The 20,213-nt window shown below is 49.0% G+C and overlaps 1 protein-coding gene and 1 non-coding gene across 2 annotated transcripts; one reads left to right on the forward strand and one right to left on the reverse strand.

The window, feature by feature from the left end:
* Window positions 1–515: 515 nt before the first annotated feature.
* Window positions 516–14,321, reverse strand: CINP (cyclin dependent kinase 2 interacting protein). The gene is made up of 5 exons (XM_068991426.1): window positions 14,273–14,321; window positions 9,428–9,596; window positions 7,214–7,343; window positions 2,093–2,222; window positions 516–951 (listed from the first exon to the last, which is right to left on the reverse strand). The coding sequence occupies exons 1-5, from the start codon at window positions 14,277–14,279 to the stop codon at window positions 749–751; spliced, it is 639 nt and encodes a 212-aa protein (XP_068847527.1). The 5' UTR covers window positions 14,280–14,321; the 3' UTR covers window positions 516–748.
* On the forward strand, window positions 8,230–8,346 carry LOC138095639 (U5 spliceosomal RNA). Its single transcript, XR_011146384.1, has one exon. It is a non-coding gene; the product is annotated as a U5 spliceosomal RNA (small nuclear RNA).
* Window positions 14,322–20,213: the final 5,892 nt, after the last annotated feature.

A 20,213-nucleotide genomic window follows, 5' to 3' on the forward strand; every position in this document is an offset into this window, starting at 1 on the left:
TAAACCAGAAGGACATGGAAGACACTTCACTTGGCCTGTCATGGCCTCAGTGCAAGGACGGGCGATTTTTTGGCAGCTGGTTTGTATCTGCATGACGCTGATCTTTATTCAGCGCCCTCTAACGTATTCTAGACACTAGTTGCAATCACAAAGCTAATGTGCACTTGGTCGTGTCCAGCTCTTTGCGACCCTGTGGACTGTAGCCCACCAGGCTCCTCTTGTCCATGGAATGTTTCAGGCAGGAATATGGGAGTGGGTTGCCATTCCCTTTTCCAGGGGATCTTCCCGGCCCAGGGACTGAACCCAAATCTCTCACGTTTCTTGCGCTGGCAGGCAGGCTCTTTACCGCTAGTGCCACCTGTTTTAGTTGTCGTTACGAAGCTAATACAGTCCCGCAATTTTAACAATACAAATATTAAACCAGGGATTTTCTATGCAAGTGGAATCTATGTAAAATAGACCTAATTGGCAAAAACCAGATCACGCAGTCATTTAGTTGAGGAACTCGTTTATTTCATGCAGAAGTCTTCACAGATGCCACATTCACAACAGGTGCAGACAAGGCTGAGTGGCAGACGGCAGGCAGCAGTAATCAATGTCCGGAGAGGCCCCAGAGAGCTGGTGAAAGGATCAAGCACAGGGCCTGATCGCCGGGTGCAGCCGGGGGGCGTGATCCCAGGGTACCGCCCAGCGCCCACCTGGAAGTCTGCCCACCGGGGGGTCTGGAGCCCCGAGGTGTGGGGGGAGGTCACAGTGCGCGGTGCCCCGTTTCCAGCAGCATGCTCTCCAGAAGCAGCCTGCTGCCGCCCTCCAGGTAGGGCTGGTGCAGCCACATGGACAGGTAGCTGAGGGCGAGGTCGCGGTCGGCCGTGTGTGCCAGCTGCTCCACCACCGTGCGCTTCAGGCGGAGCTCCTGGCTGTACATGTCTGAGAGCTTGCGGGAGACCTCGTCTGCAACGAACGTGGGCCCCCTTGAACAGTGGCATTTGCTGGAGGGGGAGCCCGAGGCTGGGATGACCCGCCACTGCTTTGTTTTTTTCCCGCCCTGCTGCACTGCTTATGGGATCTTAGTTCCTGGACTAGGGATCGAACCCATGCCCTCCGGAGTGGAAGCACCAAGTCCTGACCACCGGGGACTTTGAAAAGCTGCTTCTTAAAAGCCAGAGTCAGCAGCAGAACTGGGAGGAAGATGGACTCTAGCCAGTGTAGGTCAGGATCATATAACAAGGGAAATGAGTGCCATGGAATTAAAAGGTACCTGTTCCCTTTTCTACGCAGCTCTTAGGAGCCTACAGTCACTATACAGAGCACATTCATCTCAAACTGACAATGTCAATGAACACGTTACATTAGGTGATTTTATCCTTCTCCCTTTTTTAGAAGTGAGGTCTCAAAGCGACAGCAAATAGTTTAGCCATTCTTTTAAACTAATAATGCTAAAAAGAGCCCTTACTGCACAATTTATTTAGGTAATGGAGTTTGTTTTCCCAGAAGCCTGCCTTCATGGGGCAGGCTAAAGTGACCCTCATTTACTTTTTAAACAAAGCAAAACAAAAAGTGAAAACCTATCTTTCTACAAAAAAAAAAAAAAAAATCCTGCCTCTGCTGAGGAGGCTAAGTTCATTCTGCCCATTGGCTTTAAAGGACTAATGGCAGCTTGCTTCATGGGTCTCTAATGATGTTTAATATTCTTTGCTGATTGTTGTTCAGTCACTAAGACGTGTCCGACTCTGTGACCCCAGGGGCTGCAGCACGCCAGGCTTCCCTGTCCTTCACCATCTCCCGGAGCTTGCTCAAACGCATGTCCATTGAGTTGGTGATGCCATCCCACCATCTCATCCTCTGTTGCCCCCTTCTCCTCCTGCCCTCAATCTTTCCCAGCGTCAGGGTCTTTTCCAGTGAGTCTTTGCTGGTTAGTAGGTAATTAGAGCCAAGAAGAAATGCTCATCTAAGATGCCTCCATTTCCCTCCCTCCCAAAGGATCCTCCTGAATTGAATCTCAAAGTCTTGTCAGCTTTAGAGGGCCAGATCGAAATGGCATGAAATGCTCTCAGGATCTACCCTTGAAAAGAAGGCAGAAAGGACTACTTACAAAAATGAGCTGTGGGCCACGTGTGGAAGAGTGGGGGGCGCTTCCTCTCCTCCCCATGATGGTAATCTTCTAGTTCACAAACGCCCTTGGTGGTTGAAGACAGCTTTTCCATCTTCATCTGTATTTTGGTCTGAAAAAGATATTAGACTATGAGAATATTATTTGAAATTCAGTCTTAGATTCAGTAACTCTGAAGATTTCAAAGCTAAGAAATGTAAGTCTGTTGAGATGTAAGTCCAATAACTCAACACCATTCACTCATGTGCAGCAAATTTCTGGGAGATGGAGGTAAATGGTTGCTTCGATTTCACAAGTTTATCCAGTAATAAACCCTGGATTTCCATTGCTGGAGAAGAGGAAGCTTGCTGAGTCCCATTTCACTGAACTCTCTGAACAGCACTCACTCTTTAGCACTGAAGACCTAGAGGGGTGGCAAGGTAGGCTCTCCCTTTTATGGAATGAAAGACAGAAGAGGCATTAAACAAGCTCACTTCTGACTCGATATGAACTGCCTTTTGAATTTGATGCCCCAAACTCAGCCTCTGTGCACCAGTGCTGAGTCAAATCTCGGACAGAGTTTTGGGTGAAGTAGAGAAGAATAGCTTTATTGCTTTGCCAGGCAAAGGGGGACATGGCAGCCTCTTGCTCGGAAAAACTGCGTGTCTGCGGCCCGGGGGTATTTGACGAGGAGTTCAAGGGGTGGGGTTGCCAATAAGATTAGGGTGTGTGGAGGGCCTGGTCTCAGGTGGTCGGGTCTCCTAATCTTGATGAGTTTCTCGGGTCCCTTTAATCTTGCCTCAAGTAGTTTCTTAACTGCTCCTCTCTAAATTAGCAACTGCTGGAATCCACCCTTTGGAACTCAGGGAAGATCAGGGAGGCTGGAGTCTTTTTTTAAATTATTTATTCATCACAACTTTATCTAATGATTTTGGGCTGTGTTGGGCCTTTGTTGCTGCAGTGAGCAGGGGAGGGCGGCACTCTCCAGCTGTGGTGCTCGGGCGTCTCACCGCAGTGTCTTCTCTTGTTGCCAAGCACGGGCTCTAGCAGAGGCTTGGTAGTTGTGGTTCATGGGCTTAGCTGCTCGGCGGGATGTGGGATCTTCCCAGATGAGGGATCGAACCCATGTCCCCTGCACTGGCAGGCGAATTCTTTACCACTGAGCCTCCAGGGAAGCCCCATATTTATTTATCTGGCGGTGCCAGGTCTTAGCTGCGGCACTCAGGATCTCTGATCTTTGCTGCAGCACGCGGGATTGAACCCGGGTCCCCTGCACTGGAAGCGTGACATCTTAGCCACTGGACCACCAGGCAGATCTCGAGACTGGGGTCTTGCCTACAAACAAGAAAGGTGGGACAAAAAGGCTTCCGTGACCTGCTTGGTTTCAAGTTCACTGAAACCTCTGAGGCTTGGTTTCCTTGTTGATAAAACTGTAATAACGAAAGGCAGCCCAGCACGCCGCACACAGGGAGGCAACAGCAACCACGTGACGCTGACGGTGCCTGGTGCTCGTCAGGAGCTTGCTGCAGTGTGGACCGGCCCGACAGAGCGCCTGCTAACAGGGCCGGGGGACTGACGAGTGCCTGTGGGGCGCCCGGTCGGAGCCACATCAGTGTTTGTGAAGTAAGACAAACGCGTGCAGTGACCAAGCTTTTGGATTTCAGTAGCATAGCTCTGTGTGCGTGCGTGTTAAGTCACTCCGGTCGTGTCCAGCTCTGTGTGACCCCATGGACTGTGTAGCCCACCAGGCTCCTCTGTCCATGGGACTCTCCAGGCAAGAATACAGGAGCGGGTTGCCACGCACCCCTCCAGGGGATCTTCCCAACTCAGGGATCGAACCCGTGTCTCTTATGTGTACCTGTATTGGCAGGCAGGTTCTTTACCACTAGCGCCACCTGGGAAGCCCCGTCGTAGGTCTGCTAGACCACAACTCTAGGTCCTAAGTATGAAGTTAGCTTTATGTACACAGTGGGGTGTAAGAAAAGCTCTATCAGTCATCAAACCTTAATTCCCTGCACTTGGTCCTTCAAGCACTCTCTAACTACACGAAGCGGCTGAACTAAATTTAGCTAACATTAGTTTTTAAAGAACCAGACTCTGTTCCCAAATCTTTCCAGGTTTGATATTTCATTTGGCCCAACCCCAGGAGATAGGACTCATCATTTCCGGATGACAGCTGGGAAAATTCTCAAGGTTGCTGAGCTCGGGAAGGACGAGGCCAGGCCTCGACAGCCAATCCTCAGCCCTGCCCTCTGCGTCCTGCGGCAGCTCCCCGCTGCCACCTAATGCTAAGAAGAGCTGACAAGCCCGAGGACAGCAAAGGAAACTGGAGGCTCGAGCCTGGGCCGGAGGAGCCAGCTCCATCCAGGGGCTCATTCAACAATAATGACACCAAAGCCACACCCGCCCACAGCCCTGAAGTGACAAGCTTGTGGCTCCACGTCCCTCCTAAAGGCAACAGCCCTCACTGTGAAATGTTCGTCCAGCTGAGGGACACGGACACCTCCTCCCAGGCCAGATTCAAGGCCAAGTCAAGCCTGGGAAACCATTCTCTCTAAAGGCTCAAGGCAAATAGGAATAATGATATCAGCATCCTCATAACATCAACTTTGGTTTTGAAACTGAGTGAGAAGAACTAACTTTCAAACTACTTTATTTTATGTTTTTTGGCCATGCTATGCAGCTCGAAGGATCCTAGTTCCCGAACCAGGGACTGAACCTGGGCCCACAGCAGCGAAACCAGTCCTAACCACTGTGCTGCCAGGGAAGTCCCTTGAACCACTTATTCCATCTGAAATAGAAAAAATCCACTGGGGCAGAGAACTCTGGGGCCTGACCACCAGGACCCATGGCCAGCCCAGGCTTTGTCTGAAGGAAGGCCTTGGGAGCTAGGGCCACTGTGGGGCATGTGGCCATCTCAAACCCAGCGGCCACTTTCAGCTGCCCTGCCAGGCCACGTGCTGTGGGTGGAGGGGCTGGGCGCAGGACGTGTCACCTGCTCAGTCCATCAGGCTGGACTTTGTGGCCCTTGACTCAGGTCTGACGCCCTCCCAGGCCACCCCTCTGCATGGTCAGCAGGGTGGGGAAGGGGTTCCCGTGGCACCAGACAGCCCCACAAGAACAGGGAGAGTGGGGACCGCGCAAGCAAAGCCAGTCAGTCCCTCCTGCCTCGCCTAAAACGGGAGGCGAACAGCCTCTTCCCCTTGTTCCTGCCCAAGCCCTCCTTCCCCACCGTGGTGTGCATATGTACAGTTATAAATGAGGGAAGTACGTGCTAAAGAAAGCCAAATGGCATTTAGAAACAAAATCCTTCCCAGGGTATTTACGCTTCGTAAAAGTCACGTTAGCATGTGCCCGAAGTGTTTCCAGTTCTGATCCAGCTGGGGGTTCTGTAAGATGTTTTGTGCGGAGAGGGAGGCGGGAGGCGGCGGATGATGGAAGTTCTGGTGCGAGAGTTGCCACGTCGACCCAACAGACGATAGCCTGGCTGCCTGTGCTTAACCATGTTGAAAGCATTTCAATATACACAGGGAACTATATTCTATATGCTGTAACAGACCATAGTGGGCAAGGATATGAGAGAGTGTGTACATGTGGATAACGGAATCCTTTGCTTTACAGCACAAAGAAACACAACGCTTTAAACCAACTAGACTTCAACGGAACAACAAAAGCTAACAACTAAAAGCTGAGTGTGACCAGGAAATAAATATTTCATTGTAGGAACTTAGCCATCCAGTTTTTTCTCTTTCAAGCAACGTGTGCACTGGTGTTTCGTCCAAACCAAACCACTTGCCAAAATCAAATGGGTTAATGTTGGGGGGGGTAAAAATACACGTGGCCAGTTTTCAATTGGCTTTTTCTGGAAACTTGATTACTCTGCCTGTGTTAATTCAGGAAGCCCAGGTCCAGAAGCTGAGGTCAATGACCCAATTACTGGAGACGCAGCAGTGAACACAGAGATGCCACCGAGCAAACACCCACACGCCTTCCCCTCCAGCCTTCCTAGGGTGGAGCTGAGAACGAAGGGCCTGACCGCACAGGCCTGTCCTGTTTCTGCCTGAGCACTGCGTGCAAGGGGTCGGGCAGGCGGGCAAGTGTTTCTTATCACAGCACCACCCAAAGGCAGTGTTACAAACCAGGACAATCACAAAACCCTGATTATTTACTCAGAGGAGACAGACAGCTCCCCAGCCACTCCCCCACGGCAAAATATCCTGAAGACAGCGGTGCATCTCGATCAAAGGAAAGGCGAAGCCGCCAAGATGTCCTCGGAGCTCTATTTGTTTTTCTCATCTTCATGTTTCAGAAACCATTACACCTGATAAAGGATGTGCTTTTCTGAAAAACTTATAAACCTATAGTCTGCCTTTTAATAGGTGGAATCCTGGCTTTGAACAAGTGGTATCTTGAAGAAATACAATGATACTCGACATATGCTGTTTAAAAAGATAAGAAAGCATGTCAAGCATTAGAAACATATCAAGAAATGTTAGAATATGTAGACGCTCTATGTGGAGAAGCTTTAGTTATCTGTGTTTAAGGTGTGTAAACCCCATCCCTGTGTCTGGCTGAGATGAGCTGTTTCGTCCACATGTGGTGGCCAGCGTGGTGGGTACCGACATCCAGCCTCGAGTTAAACAACCCTTCAGAGCATCCCTTATGGGCGAGATCAGGGCTCTCAGGCCAGATCCAGCTCGGTCTATTTTTGTGCATCCCTTGAGCTAAGAATGGGTTTTACATTTTTAAGTGGTTGGAAAAAAAAAAAAATCAAAAGCAGAATATTTTATGTGACACATGAAAGTTGTATAAAATTCACAGTTCGGCGTCCATAAATAGAGCTCTGCTGGAAGGCGGTGGCGCCCACTCGCCTCCAGACGGCTGCTGAGTAGAGGCGAGAGGCCCACAAGCCTAATCTGCTCCCTGTGGGGACCTGGAGCAGGGACTGCGACACGCCGATCAGAAGGACGGTCAGGACAGCATCTCGGAAACAAGATTTATAGGGCAGGCAGAGCAAGAGACCAAAGAGGAGGCGGAGGAGGGACAAACAAAATCTCAGAGGAGGGAACTGTGGAGCCTCTCCGGGCGCCTGCGCACACTCGGCCCGGGGCGGCGGCACCTTACCAAACCTTCCAGGGTGGCCTGCAGCTGCTCGCACAGCGTCTCGAGCTCCCTGCTGTATTCCGGGTGCTCCTTTTCTGCACAGTCGTCGGAAGCCAGGCCGCTGCTCACTAATTCTATCTTGTCTTTGCTCCTGGACCAGATGGAAAAGCGGGAACAGAACACACTCCGTGAGGTCACCTCCCTTCGTTAGGATGAACCCCAGAAAACTCAATATCCGTGTACATGTGTCATCATCGAGTGTCTCCGCCGGTGTCATTTCACGTCATCACGTTTGCATGTTATTTGCACATACGAGGAATATGTCCATCCGCTACTCGATTCTGCCCTAGAACAAAGTCAGTTCAGTCGAGTCCTGTGGCGTCTTCAGTGGGCAAGACACAGTCATTTCCTCAGAGCCCGCCAGCTAGGAATGTGTTTTGTAACTGGAAAGCTGTGATCCACGGCACCTGAAATTAATCTAGTGGCTCCACAATCAACATTTAAGTGAAAAAACGAAACATTAGAAGATTATCAGAGAAGATCTTCTCGCTGTTCTTCATTTTGTGGTCTAAGAAGTTTTAAAAAAGATTTTTGGAGCATACTTGATTTACAATGCTGTGTGAGTTTCAGCTGTACAGCAAGTGAATCAGCCATGCATACACATACAGCCACTCTTTTTTAGGTTCTTTTCCCATCTAGGCCGCTACAGAGTATTAAGTAGAGTCCCCTGAGCCGTCCAGTAGGTCCTTATTTGTTATCTATTTTATTTACAGTAGTGTGTGTGTATGTATCAATCCCAAACTCCCAATGTATCCCACCCCTCACCTCCAACTTCAGAGAGCATCTTATGGAGTCAGGTAAGAACTGCTTCTTGGAACTTGCTGAGCAGGAGAAGGGACCAGAGGGCTGACATGTCTGATGTGCTTGGAAGAGCTGGCGAGGACCAGGGGTCCAGCCCAAGGAGTTAAGACTCTAGACTCCGGCCGGTAGACAAAGATGTGCAGCTTTGAGAAATTACAACTACTGTATACAGATCCGCACTCATGTTTCTCTTCAGGTCATTTAAACCTTTCGCCTTTTACTAAAAGAGTTCCATGGGTAGGAACAAGCTTGAGTCTTGATTAAATTTTTTGAGGCCTTGCATAAGCCAGGCTGATTTTAAAAAAAACCCAAAAATCCAAAACTAAAAACATATATACAGGAAAGTGCAAAGAATAATAAAGCAAATCTTTCCATCAGAACTGGCAACTGCCAACAGTTTCTTCATAACTCTTTTGTCTTTTTAAAAGAACTTGCTGAGGGAACACACTCCAGCATGTCTCCTCTGCTCTAGACACCCCACTCCATGTCTGACTCCTGGTCGCCATAGGGAGATACCCAGGGCAAGGTCTGGGAGGGTCTCAAGTCCAGGGGCTTCTCTCCCTGTGGCATCTGGGGTAAAAGCACAGGGCCCAGGGAAGCGTTCAGGTTCCCCAACCTAGAAGCTACCCAAACCCCTGTCCTTCCGGGTTTTTATGGAGGCTTCCTTATGAAGTCACAATTGATTAAATGATTGGCCATTGGTGATTAACTCAAGTTCCTCAGAGTGCAGGTGAGGGGGCGGGGCTGACAGTGCCAACTCCAATTGCACGGCTGGTATCCCCTCCTTAGGGGTTTTCCAAAAAGCCCCCTTATTAACACAGGCTCGGATGTCTTAGGAAGGGGCCTGCTATGACCACAGGGCACTCCTTAATCCTTCTGGAGCTAATTCAGGAACTGGAGGACCAAAGAACAAATATTACTATAACTAAAGATTCTTCCATAGCTCGAGTCCCTAAGGAAATCATCAGGGTTTTAAGAGCCATGTGCCAAGAACAGGGATAAAGGGCAAATCTGTGTATTTTCTAGTGACAGTCAGAACACCGCAGAAATAAAACACAGCAGTCTGGAGATGAAGTGGTACCTGCCCTACCGTCCCACTCAGTCCCCCCAGCAGGTACCAGCGCCTGAGTCTGTCTCCTCCCAATCCATTTTGATAATTTGACATGCAGATGTAACCACAAACAATTTGTAGCATAATTTTGTTTTTAAAATGCATGTACACTTCATACCCGCATGCACTGTTTTATCAGTTGCTTGTTCGCTTTATTTATCCATGTTGCTGGAGGCTACCTGGCCCACTCTAGAAGACGCCCATGAAATGTCTGCCCAATCGCTAAGGCGGAAGCGCACAGAACATGTTCTGCCAGTACTTACAACAAACTGATTTTCATGTTGGCAATACTGTTTGCAGTAGCAAAACCTCCATCGTTGAGGGTTTCCCATTTCAGGATTAAATTATGCCAGTCGGCTGCATTGTCCTTAATTTTTCTTGCACTGACAGATAAGACAGGTTTTCTTGGTGTTACGGTTCCAAGAGTCTTTGCTAATAGGGAGGAAGAGAAACATCACTTTATGAAATTCAAGATCACAGTTGGGGGGAAATGGTCCTTATGATTTGCCACAGTAAGACTATTTAAAACACTACATCGCCTGGACAGGTCGTGTTGTGGAAACGAAGACGTGCGGATGAATGTGAAAGTTCCTGGGACTAGACAAGGAGAATTGTTTCTACCTTTAAAGTCTCGGCAGATATAGCTGAGTCCTCTCGAAGCCTAATGGCTCGAGACTCTTTCACCCCGAGCACTCTGTGATGTCAAAATGAAAGTCGCTCAGTCGTGTCTGATTCTTTGCGACCCCATGGACTGTAGCCTGCCAGGCTCCTCCGTCCATGGAATTCTCCAGACAAGAATTCTGGAATGGGTAGCCACTTCCTTCTCCAGGGGATCTTCCCAACCCAGGGATGGAACCCAGGTCTCCCACATTGTGAGCACTCCGACCACTTGCAAAGGCTGGGATGGAAGCAGAGCTGTAACTCTCTGCTGCCAGGCTCTGATGCCCCTGCCTTGGCGCTCCCATTCTCTAGCCTCAGGCATTTGCTCCGAGCCCTGTGGGTAACTGGTGCTAGTCACTCCAACACTGACAAGGCTGGACCCCAGAGACGCAGTGATGGTCTCGACGCTGCCAACACATGGGGAGGTCCAAACTCCTTCAGGACCTGCCTCCCTCTCGGCCTCGCTGCAACCCCCACCTTGAAGCCCCTCGATTTCTAACTAAAACCAACCACTGGCAACTCTTAAAAAGTCCTCTGCATGTGCAGTTCTCTCTGCCAGAAAGTTCTTTCCTTCCTCAAAATAACGCTGCCCATATCCTGAGGCTCACTCAGACCCCAGCTCCTGTGGGAAGCAACACCCAGACCATTCAGGCTGTCCGGCCCTCCCACCCCTCTATTCTTCTCTACTTAGAATCCCTCAGGGACTTCCCTGGTGGCCCAGGGGGCCCAGGTTCGATACCTGGTCAGGAAACTAGATCCCACATGCCACAAATAAAGATCCTGCATGCTGCAATGAAGATGGAAGATCCCTCGTGCCGCAACTAAGACAGAACACAGCCCCAAAAAAACCCCCAAAAAACCCTACAAAGGCATCTCATGGGCCACAGGATAAGGTCCAAATTCTCAGAGAGGTCCTTAGGAATCCAGGAAACACAATTGTCTGGAATATAGATTCTAGAGACCAGGCTGACTGGGTTTGAGTCCCAGCTCTGTTACAGCCACCTGTGCAATCTTGGGTAAGTTAGTCAACCTCTCATGGTCTCAAAGTGTCCATCCGTAAAATGGGGATAAACTACATCTACTTCCGAGTTAATGTGAAGATGAGATAATATATGCAAAGCTGTGAGGGCCTGGCACATGGCAAGTATCCAACACAGTATGTGTTACCTCAAGGGCCTCTCCAGTGTTTTTTCCACCACCACCAAGCGGTGCACTCCACCCTGACACTGTCTACTGGGAGTCAGCATCAGATTCCGCAAGATAACGGCTCAGTCCTGTAAGACTCCTCTCCCCTCCCTCCACTTCAGATCCCAGCTTCAAGTCCAGGTTGCCCCTTGTGCCTCTGACCTGCAGTCCCCCCTCCTGAGGTTTGATTAACTTGTTAGAGTGGCTCACAGAGAACTCAGGAAAACATCCTCCTTACTAGGCTACCAGGGAGAGCCAGATGGGAGAGACGCATGGGCCGAAGCATGTGGGCAGGGGAGCAGAGCGCTCTACCTGCAATCCCAGCCGCTCACCAACCTGAACATTCTTACAACCCTTCACTCCTGAAAGTTCTCACAACCCTTCACTTTTGTTTTTTTATGGAGGCTTCATTACATGGGCACAACTGATTAAATGAGTCACCGATGGGGCTGATTTAACTCCAGCCTCTCTCCCCTGGTGGTTGAGGTGGGTGGGACTGAAAGTTGCACTTCTAATCACATGGGTGGCTCCCCCTTGACAACCAGCCTACCAGGAGCTACCCAGGAGCTTCACTTTTAAATATCACTGATTTTTTTTCATTCACTCTTTATTTAGACAACTGTCCAGTATTTGCTGACACTTAAATGCAGGTCAGGAGGCAACAGTTAGAACTGGACATGGAACAACAGACTGGTTCCAAATAGGAAAAGGAGTACGTCAAGGCTGTATATTGTCACCCTGCTTCTTTAACTTATATGCAGAGTACATCATGAGGCACACTGGTCTGGAAGAAGCACAAGCTGGAATCAAGATTGCCGGGAGAAATATCAATAACCTCAGATATGCAGATAACATCACCCTTATGGCAGAAAGTGAAAAGGAACTAAAGACCCTCTTGATGAAAGTGAATGAGGAGAGTGAAAAAGTTGGCTTACAGCTCAACATTCAGAAAACGAAAGATCATGGCTTCTGGTCCCATCACTTCATGGGAAATAGATGGGGAAACAGTAGAAACAGTGTCAGACTTTATTTCTTTGGGCTCCCAAATCACTGCAGATGGTGACTGCAGCCATGAAATTAAAAGACGCTTACTCCTTGGAAGGAAAGTTATGACCAACCTAGATAGCATATTCAAAAGCAGAGACATTACTTTGCCAACAAAGGTCCATCTAGTCAGGGCTATGGTTTTTCTAGTGGTCATGTATGGATGTGAGAGTTGGACTGTGAAGAAAGCTGAGTGCTGAAGAATTGATGCTTTTGAACTGTGGTGTTGGAGAAGACTCTTGAGAGTCCCTTGGGCTGCAAGGAGATGAGATCCAACCAGTTCATCCTAAAGGAGATCAGTCCTGAGTGTTCAATGGAAGGACTGATGCTGAAGCTGAAACTCCAATACTTTGGCCACCTCATGTGAAGAGTTGACTCATTGGAAAAGACTCTGATGCTGAGAGGGATTGGGGGCAGGAGCAGAAGGGGACGACAGAGGATGAGACGGCTGGATGGCATCACCGACTTGATGGACATGAGTCTGAGTGAACTCCGGGAGATGGTGATGGACAGGGAGGTCTGGCGTGCTGCGATTCACAGGGTCGCAAAGAGTCAGACACGACTGAGCGATTGAACTGAACTGAACTGAACTGAACTACATTACACTAGACATGGGGGGAGGAAGTGAGTGATCTACATAGACCAGGACCATTTCCATAGAACTTACTTTCCAAAGACGAGGTGGATAACAATTAGGTGATTATCAGGTTTTGGTTTTTTTTCTTTTTTGGCTGCACCATGTGGCATGTGGGATCTTAGTTCCCAGACCAAGGACTGAACCCAAGTCCCCTGAACTGAGACTTAACCACTGGACCGCCAGAGAAGTCCCTATGATCATTAGCTTATATCATAAATGCCAGAGAATAAAACAGGGTCTTGTGTTAAGAGTAAACCCCAAAGCCATTGTCATTTAGGCTGAAACCTAAATGATGAGAAGTCAACAGCAAGGACCCTAAGTGAGAATGAGCTTGGTGAGTGTGAAACAAGACCCATGTGGCTACAATGAAAAGGAGAGAGAGGGAGTAGTAGCTGAGGAGGCAGTCAAGACAGCCAGAAACTTACAGGCCAAGGTAAGACGTTTGGGTTTATTCCAAGTCAATGAAAAGCAAGCAGGAAGCTTTGAGTAGCTACATGACCTGACGTAGGTTTTTAGAATGTCAGTTCCACAAAGAAGTCTTCTTGGATCCCAAGGTTAGGTTAGGACTTACTGCACTCTATATCTGAACACCCTCGACTTCATTAAGCTTCATTCATGACACTCACCAACGCAGTGTATTTGCTTGTTTAATGCCTAATACATTCTTTGACAGCCTAAGTTCCACCACAGTAGTGACTAAGGCTATCCTGTTCCCTCTTACAACTTCAGCACATAGTGAAGGAAAGTCGATCAGTCATGTACGACTCTTTGCAACCCCATGGGCAAACATCCCAGTCCATGGGATCCTCCAGGCCAGAATACTGGAGTGGGTAGCCTGTTCCCTTCTCCAGAGGGTCTTCCCAACCTAGGGATCGAACCCAGGTCTCCCGCATTGTAGGCGGATTCTTTATCAGCTGAGCCACAAACGAAGCCCTCAGCACATAGTAGGTGCAGACTAGAATGTGTTAAATGGAGAAAAAATCTCTTACCGCCTGTACCACGATCTTCTAAGGAGTTCCCTTACCGAATAGGGGCTCCTTGCGGGCGAGGAGCACTTGAGAGTCACCATTTGTCTGCCCCATAATACAGCACATATTTAGGAACCAAAAACAACACTCTGACTTCAACTCAAACGAGATCAGGTATCAGCCACAGTGCAGGACAGTAGCATAGCGGGTATCTTACTTATTCTCTCCAAGCCTCGACTTCCCACCTGTTGATGACACTTCAAGGGATCGCGGTGAGGCTCAGTGAGCACTCGCTGAATGACAGTTTTTATTATAAGCAGAAAAAACTCTGTGGCCGGGAACTCTGACTGACGGGATTTCAGAAAAAGCGTTCTGCTGTTGCTAATTTATAACGACAATTTGAGTCTCAGGATCTGCTGACGCTCCTTTGTATCATTTTGGTAAAACTGACCTCCAGGCCGACTGCGGAGCCTGTGCCGGGGCCAGCGGGCTGGGCCGGGGCCAGGCAAGAATCGGCAGGCAACTCGGAAAACTTCCGGCCGCGGGTCCAGCTCCAAGACCAAACGGCACCACTCGCACCCTCCCGCTTGGGAAAACCGGCCCTTCTCACGCACCTTCCATGCCTTCCGCAGGGATCCCGGGAAAAAGACCCGAAGCCCCGCCCATGGCACAGGAAGTCCGCCTGCGTCACTTCCGACACGCCCACCGCCCCTAGACCGGGCTCTGCCGCTCTAGCCGGCGGCGGAGCCGGCTGTCCGTCGGCGGTGCCCGTCCCGTTGCCCAGGGAACGGGCTCCCGGCAGTCCCCGCGGCCCGGAGTCCATCCCCACCTCCTCCGGCCCTGCCGGGCCGACGAGTCCGGAGGGGCTGCCGCGGGAGGTGAGTCCCGCCGCGCCGCCCGGCCCCGCGCTCCCCCGCCCGAGCCGAGCTCCCGCGCCTCAGGGTCTCACTGCGCGTCTCGCCCCGGTTCCCGACCCCCGTCTCGCCCGCGCCAGGTGGCCGAGGCCGTTGCCGAGGCGCACGAAGCGTCGGGCCCCGTTCCGGGCAGAAGCGGGCGGCCAGCTGAGGGAGCCGTCGTCGCCCACGCCTCTGGGCGCCGCGGGTCCGCCGCCCCGCGTGCGGCTCGCTCGCCCCTCAGGTTCCGCGCCTTCCCTCTGCCGGGCCGCGCCCTCGTACCCCCGCCGGCCCCGGGTGCCGAGCTCCAGGGTCTTTCTGAGGGACCCTGCGCCCTGTCCCCACGCCCGAGCCTCTCAGTCCCGGTCCCTTCATCCGCCCACCAGCGCCTGGCATCAGGCCTTGGCTCGTACCCAGTCGATGCTAAGTGTTCGTTAAATGGATAAGTGAGCGACTCGCCTCTCAGTCCTTGTTTAAGGCCCTAGGCAAGATAGTAAGTGCAGGTTGAAGAGTGCGGCGACCCGGCCCATAGCACACCCCCTTCCTCGGCTATGTGCTCAGGGCAAGTGATGTCTCCGTAAACTTGAGTTTCACCGTCAGTAAAGTAGGGATTGATAATAGTTTCCAGCCCTGGCTGGGTGAGAGGATTAAATGGGTCAGTGCTTGTGAATTGCTCAGCACCGTGGCCGGGCGCTGTGCATTTCAATAAAGGCTAGCTAGCCCCTGCGGTCCTTACCCGCACACCCTACTTACTTTTCTCTTCTCTGCTCTTTTGTTCTTCATCCCTTTTCTTGCTGAGATTCAGGAATTTTATTCCGTCCTATTGCTTCTGTTGACATTTGTTGGCAGAGTGCGGGGTACCAGCTTGGCAGCACCCTTGCCTTATCTGCTGGAGTGATCAGTTGCACTTGGGCTTGACTTCCTCCTAATAGCCAAGGTCTTGAAAACTTGTAAGGAAAGGAGTTCTGGAAATCCCCAAACCCAGATCCCAGGATGGACAGAATCTGGGAATAAAGTCATTGTAGCCCTTGTGTTTACCAGTCCTTCTGGTCCCCTGAGCTGCAAACCACTTTGTACTTTGTCTCACCTAGAAGCTACAGTGCATCTTGTTGAAGCTCTGAATTTGTTTTTTTTTTTTTAACATCCCTCGTTGGTTCATTCAGCAGGTAGTTATTTGGTGCCTGTTGTATGCCAGCCACAGTACCAGCTTCTAGAGACGCTGTGGTGGACCAGACAGACCCAGTCCCTGTCCCCAGGGAACTTTCCAGCTTGAGAACCAGCAGGTGTAGGTACAGGGGATGCTCTGCTGGAGTTTTCAGGACTGGCTTGGAGGCTGCTGGTGGAATAAGGGTGGTCCTCTTCTGAAGGAGTGACTAGTAAGGAGCTTTTGTTAGGTTTAAGTTACTTTGTAGTCTCATTGTCTTTTTCAGCCTGAGACTGGCTCCTGTTGGATTCGTTTTCCATTTTCTCTAAGAGAAATTAGACTTTAAGTTTGGGGCAGGCCTCATTTTATCTTAGCTTCTGTGTAGTTTGGACAAAATGGCTCCTGGAACTTAGTGGGGAAAAGGGAAGGAAAAAGGCATCAGGCAGAGTAGCTGACTGAACTTAGAAAAGTGGAGAATGGATTGGAAAACAGTTACTCGTAACAAACAAATTTGGAGTCAGGCCCTGAGAGATGTCTAGATACAGAAGAGCCTACGAGCGTGGTAGACTCCAGGGGAGTTGTCGATGGCTCTGAACTGCTGAGGCAGACGTGAGCTGTCGTTCGAAGCGTGTGTCAGTTTTAAGTGAATGTATTCTTTGGACCCAGACATAAAGAGACCATTGAATTTTTGCATAATGATGGATGTAAGTGATGCGGAGTGGTTTTATATGTTGTTCTGCCGTACCTCAGGAGTTCTGGCAGTGTTTAGAGAGAGATTGATTCAGCAGATGCGTGTTGATTGTACCACACTCCCTGGTGGTCTTTTGGAGACGAGCAGGATGTAGATGAAGACTGGCAGGAAGCCACCGAGGAGGATAGAGAGCAAAGCATGTGGTAACTGCGCTCATAGCGTTCTGTGAAGGCGGAGAGACACCAGCGAAGTGTCAGAGGGAGTCTGAAGGCTTCCTGTGGGCAGCGTGTTCTTACAAGATATGTGTGGGGGATGGGGAAGGAACGAAAGGGACTTTGCAAAAACCGTGGGTGTTCAGGGCTGTGGTGGCAAGCTACTGTGGCTGCAGTGTGGGGTATGTGGAAGGAAGAGTGGCCTGAGATGAAGCTAGATACAGGCTGCTTTGTTGAAATACTCAACGTCATGCTCTGATCAGACTTCAGCCTCTGAGCACTGGCTAACCAGCAGGGTTGGGATCAGGGAAGTGACCGAATTTCAGCTGAAAGATAAATGACTGCCTCCATCTCATTATGTTCAGCCATAAGATTTTATGCGAAGTCAAGTGGGCCATAGGAAGTATCACCAGGAACAAAGCTAGTGGAGGTGATGGAATTCCAGCTGAGCTATTTCAAATCCTAAAAGATAATGCTGTTAAAGTGCTGCACTCAATATGCCAACAAATTTGGAAAACTCAGCCAGTCTAGGACTGAAAAGGTCAGTTTTTATTCCAATCCCAAAGAAAGGCAATGCCAAAGAATGTTCAGACTACCACACAATTACATTCATCTCACATGCTAGCAAAGTAATGCTCAAAATTCTCCAAGCCAGGCTTTAATAGTATGTGAACCATGAACTTCCAGATGTTCAATCTGGATTTAGAAAAGGCAGAGGATTCAGATATCAAATTGTCAACATCTGTTGGATCATTGAAAAAACAGGAGAGTTCCAGAAAAACATCTATTTCTTTTTACTGACTTCGTCAAAGCCTTTGACTGTGTGGATCTTAACAAATTGTGGAAAGTTCTTCAAGAGATAGGACTACCAGACCACCTTATCTGCCTCCTGTATGCAGGTCAAGAAGCAACAGGTAGAACCAGACACAGAACAACAGACAGGTTCCAAATCGGGAAAGGAGTACCTCAAGGCTATATATTGTCACCCTGCTTATTTAACTTATATGCGGAGTACATCATACGAAATGCTGGGCTGGATGAAGCACAAGCTGGAATCAAGATTGCTGGAAGAAATATCAATAACCTCAGACATGCAGATGACACCACCCTTACGGCAGAAAGCAAAGAAGGACTAAAGAGCCTCTTGATGAAAGAGAAAGAAGAGAGTGAAAAAGCTGGCTTAAAACTCAGCATTCAGAAAACTAAGATCATGGCGTCTGGTCCCATCACTTCATGGCAAATAAATGGGGAAAAAATGGAAACAAGTGAGAGACTATTTTTTGGGTCTCCAAGATCACTGCAGATGGTGACTGCAGCCATGAAAGTAAAAGACGCTTGCTCCTTGGAAGAAAAGCTGTGACCAACCCAGACAGCATACTAAAAAGCAGAGACATTACTTTGCCAACGAAGGTCCATCTAGTCAAAGCTATGGTTTTTCCAGTAGTCATTGTATGGATGTGAGAGTTGGACCATAAAAGGAAGCTGATCACCAAAGAATTGATGCCTTTGAACTAGGGTGTTGGAGAAGACTCTTGAGAATCCCTTGGACTGCAAGGAGATCCAACCAGTCCATCCTAAAGGAAATAAGTCCTGAATATTTATTGGAAGGACTGATGCTGAAGCTCCAATACTTTGGCCACGTGATGGGAAGAACTGACTCATTTGAAAAGACCCTGATGCTGGGAAAGATTGAAGGCAGGAGGAGAAGGGGATGACACAGGATGAGATGGTTGGTTGGCATCACCGACTATATGCACATAAGTTTGAGTAAGCTCCGGGAGTTGGTGATGGACAGGGAAGCCTGGCGTGCTGCAGTCCGTGGGGTTGCAAAGAGTGACGTGACTGAACTGAACTGAAAAGATTTTAACACTTAAAAGAATAGTGGCTGTTGTAGCCAGAGTTTAATAATAGACTGTACAACAGGGAGACTAATTACCACTTCATAGAGATTTTGGAGAGAATCCTTAAACCATTAGATTTGTCAGGGTGCTTTGGCAACTTCCAACCATTGTACTAAGTGGATAATTTAGACCATTGTACCAAGTGGATGATTTTTTAAAACTACCAGTCAGGTATTTGGGTGCCATCAGTCAGTGTGAAGTCAGCTACCACCTTCCAGATATGTGGGTTGTGGTTATAATGGGGGAGGGAATTATCCTGTCTTGAGGAAGAATGTTGTGGTTTTTATATGTTTAATGGAAATATCCATGACCAGGGAAGCGTTATTGATTTTAAAGATTGGATTGAGGATATTCCTTTGCAGTAAGACCTGAAGTTGACTTTTTGGATTTTTTCATTCAACAGATTGGTATTGAACATCTACTCCGTGCCAAAGGTGTTGTTAGCCACTAGGCTTTTCACTGGTAAACAGGAGAGAATTTGTGTTGCTCACAGTCTCATCAGTGAGATGATCATTAAACTGTTTATCAAATAAAGTAATTAAAAGTGTGATGAGAATTATGAAGGACAAGATGAAAAGCTGAGGGATGCTGGGACTGATGGACACTGCCAGTGGTCTGGTCAGGGGGTGTCTTTCTGAAGCCAGATGTGTGGAGTGAGATGCCACGTGGTGGGGAGCAGGGATAGTCAGTTCTGAAGCCCAAGGAGGGAATAAGTGGGTGGTAGAGACAGAGCTTAGAGGATGAGTGGGGAGAGGTGGACGCGTGATGGGGGAGCTGGGAAGGGGTCAGGCCACACAGGGCCTTGTTGGCCACAGAAAGGTGTTTGGCTGACTCAAAGCACTAGGAAGCCCCGCCGAAGAATTTTGAATAGGGTGAGTGATATGAGAGCCACCCATTTCTCTTTCAAAGAACTTTAAAAACAAAACGAAACAAAACACTTTTTCGGAGCTGTTTTAGGTTTACAGCAAAACTGAGGGGAAGCTGCAGATATTTCCTTATACTCCCTGAAAATGAAGGTGAAAGTCGCTCAATTGTGTCCGACTCTTTGTGACCCCATGGACTAAACAGTCCATGGAATTCTTCAAGCCAGAATACTGGAGTGGGTAGCCTTTCCTTTCTCCAGGGGATCTTCCCAACCCAGGGATCGAACCCAGGCCTCGCTTCCCCTGCACATGTATCGCCTTCCTTATTAGCACCATCCCCCACCACAGTGGGACCTGTGTTACAGTCGGTGAACCGGCGTTGATACAGCACTATCACCCACAGTCCGTAGTTTTCCTTAGGGTTGGTGGTGTGCATTCCATAGGTCTGGACAAATGCATGGTGGCGTGCACCCATCATTACGGTGTCAGTACTTCTACTGCCCTGACAGTCCTCTGTGCTCTGCCTATGTGTCCCTTCCCTCCCCACCCAGACCTTGGCAACCCCTGATCTTTTTACTGTCTTCATAGTTTGCCTTTTCCAGAAGGTTACATGGTTGGAATTATACAGCATGAAACCTTTTCAGATTGCCTTCTTTCATTTAGTAATGTGCACTTCAATTCTCCATGTCTTTTCATGATTCAATAACCCATTTATTTTTAGTGCTGAATAATATTCCAGTGTCTGGATGTACCAGAGTTTGCTTATTCATTCACTTACTAAAGGACATCCTCATTGCATCCAGATTTTTAGTTTTGATTGAAGGCACTATAAATAACCCTGGTGAAGGTTT

The sequence above is a fragment of the Capricornis sumatraensis genome, chromosome 19 (genome assembly GCF_032405125.1).
Source record: "Capricornis sumatraensis isolate serow.1 chromosome 19, serow.2, whole genome shotgun sequence".
NCBI classification, from domain to species: domain Eukaryota; kingdom Metazoa; phylum Chordata; class Mammalia; order Artiodactyla; family Bovidae; genus Capricornis; species Capricornis sumatraensis.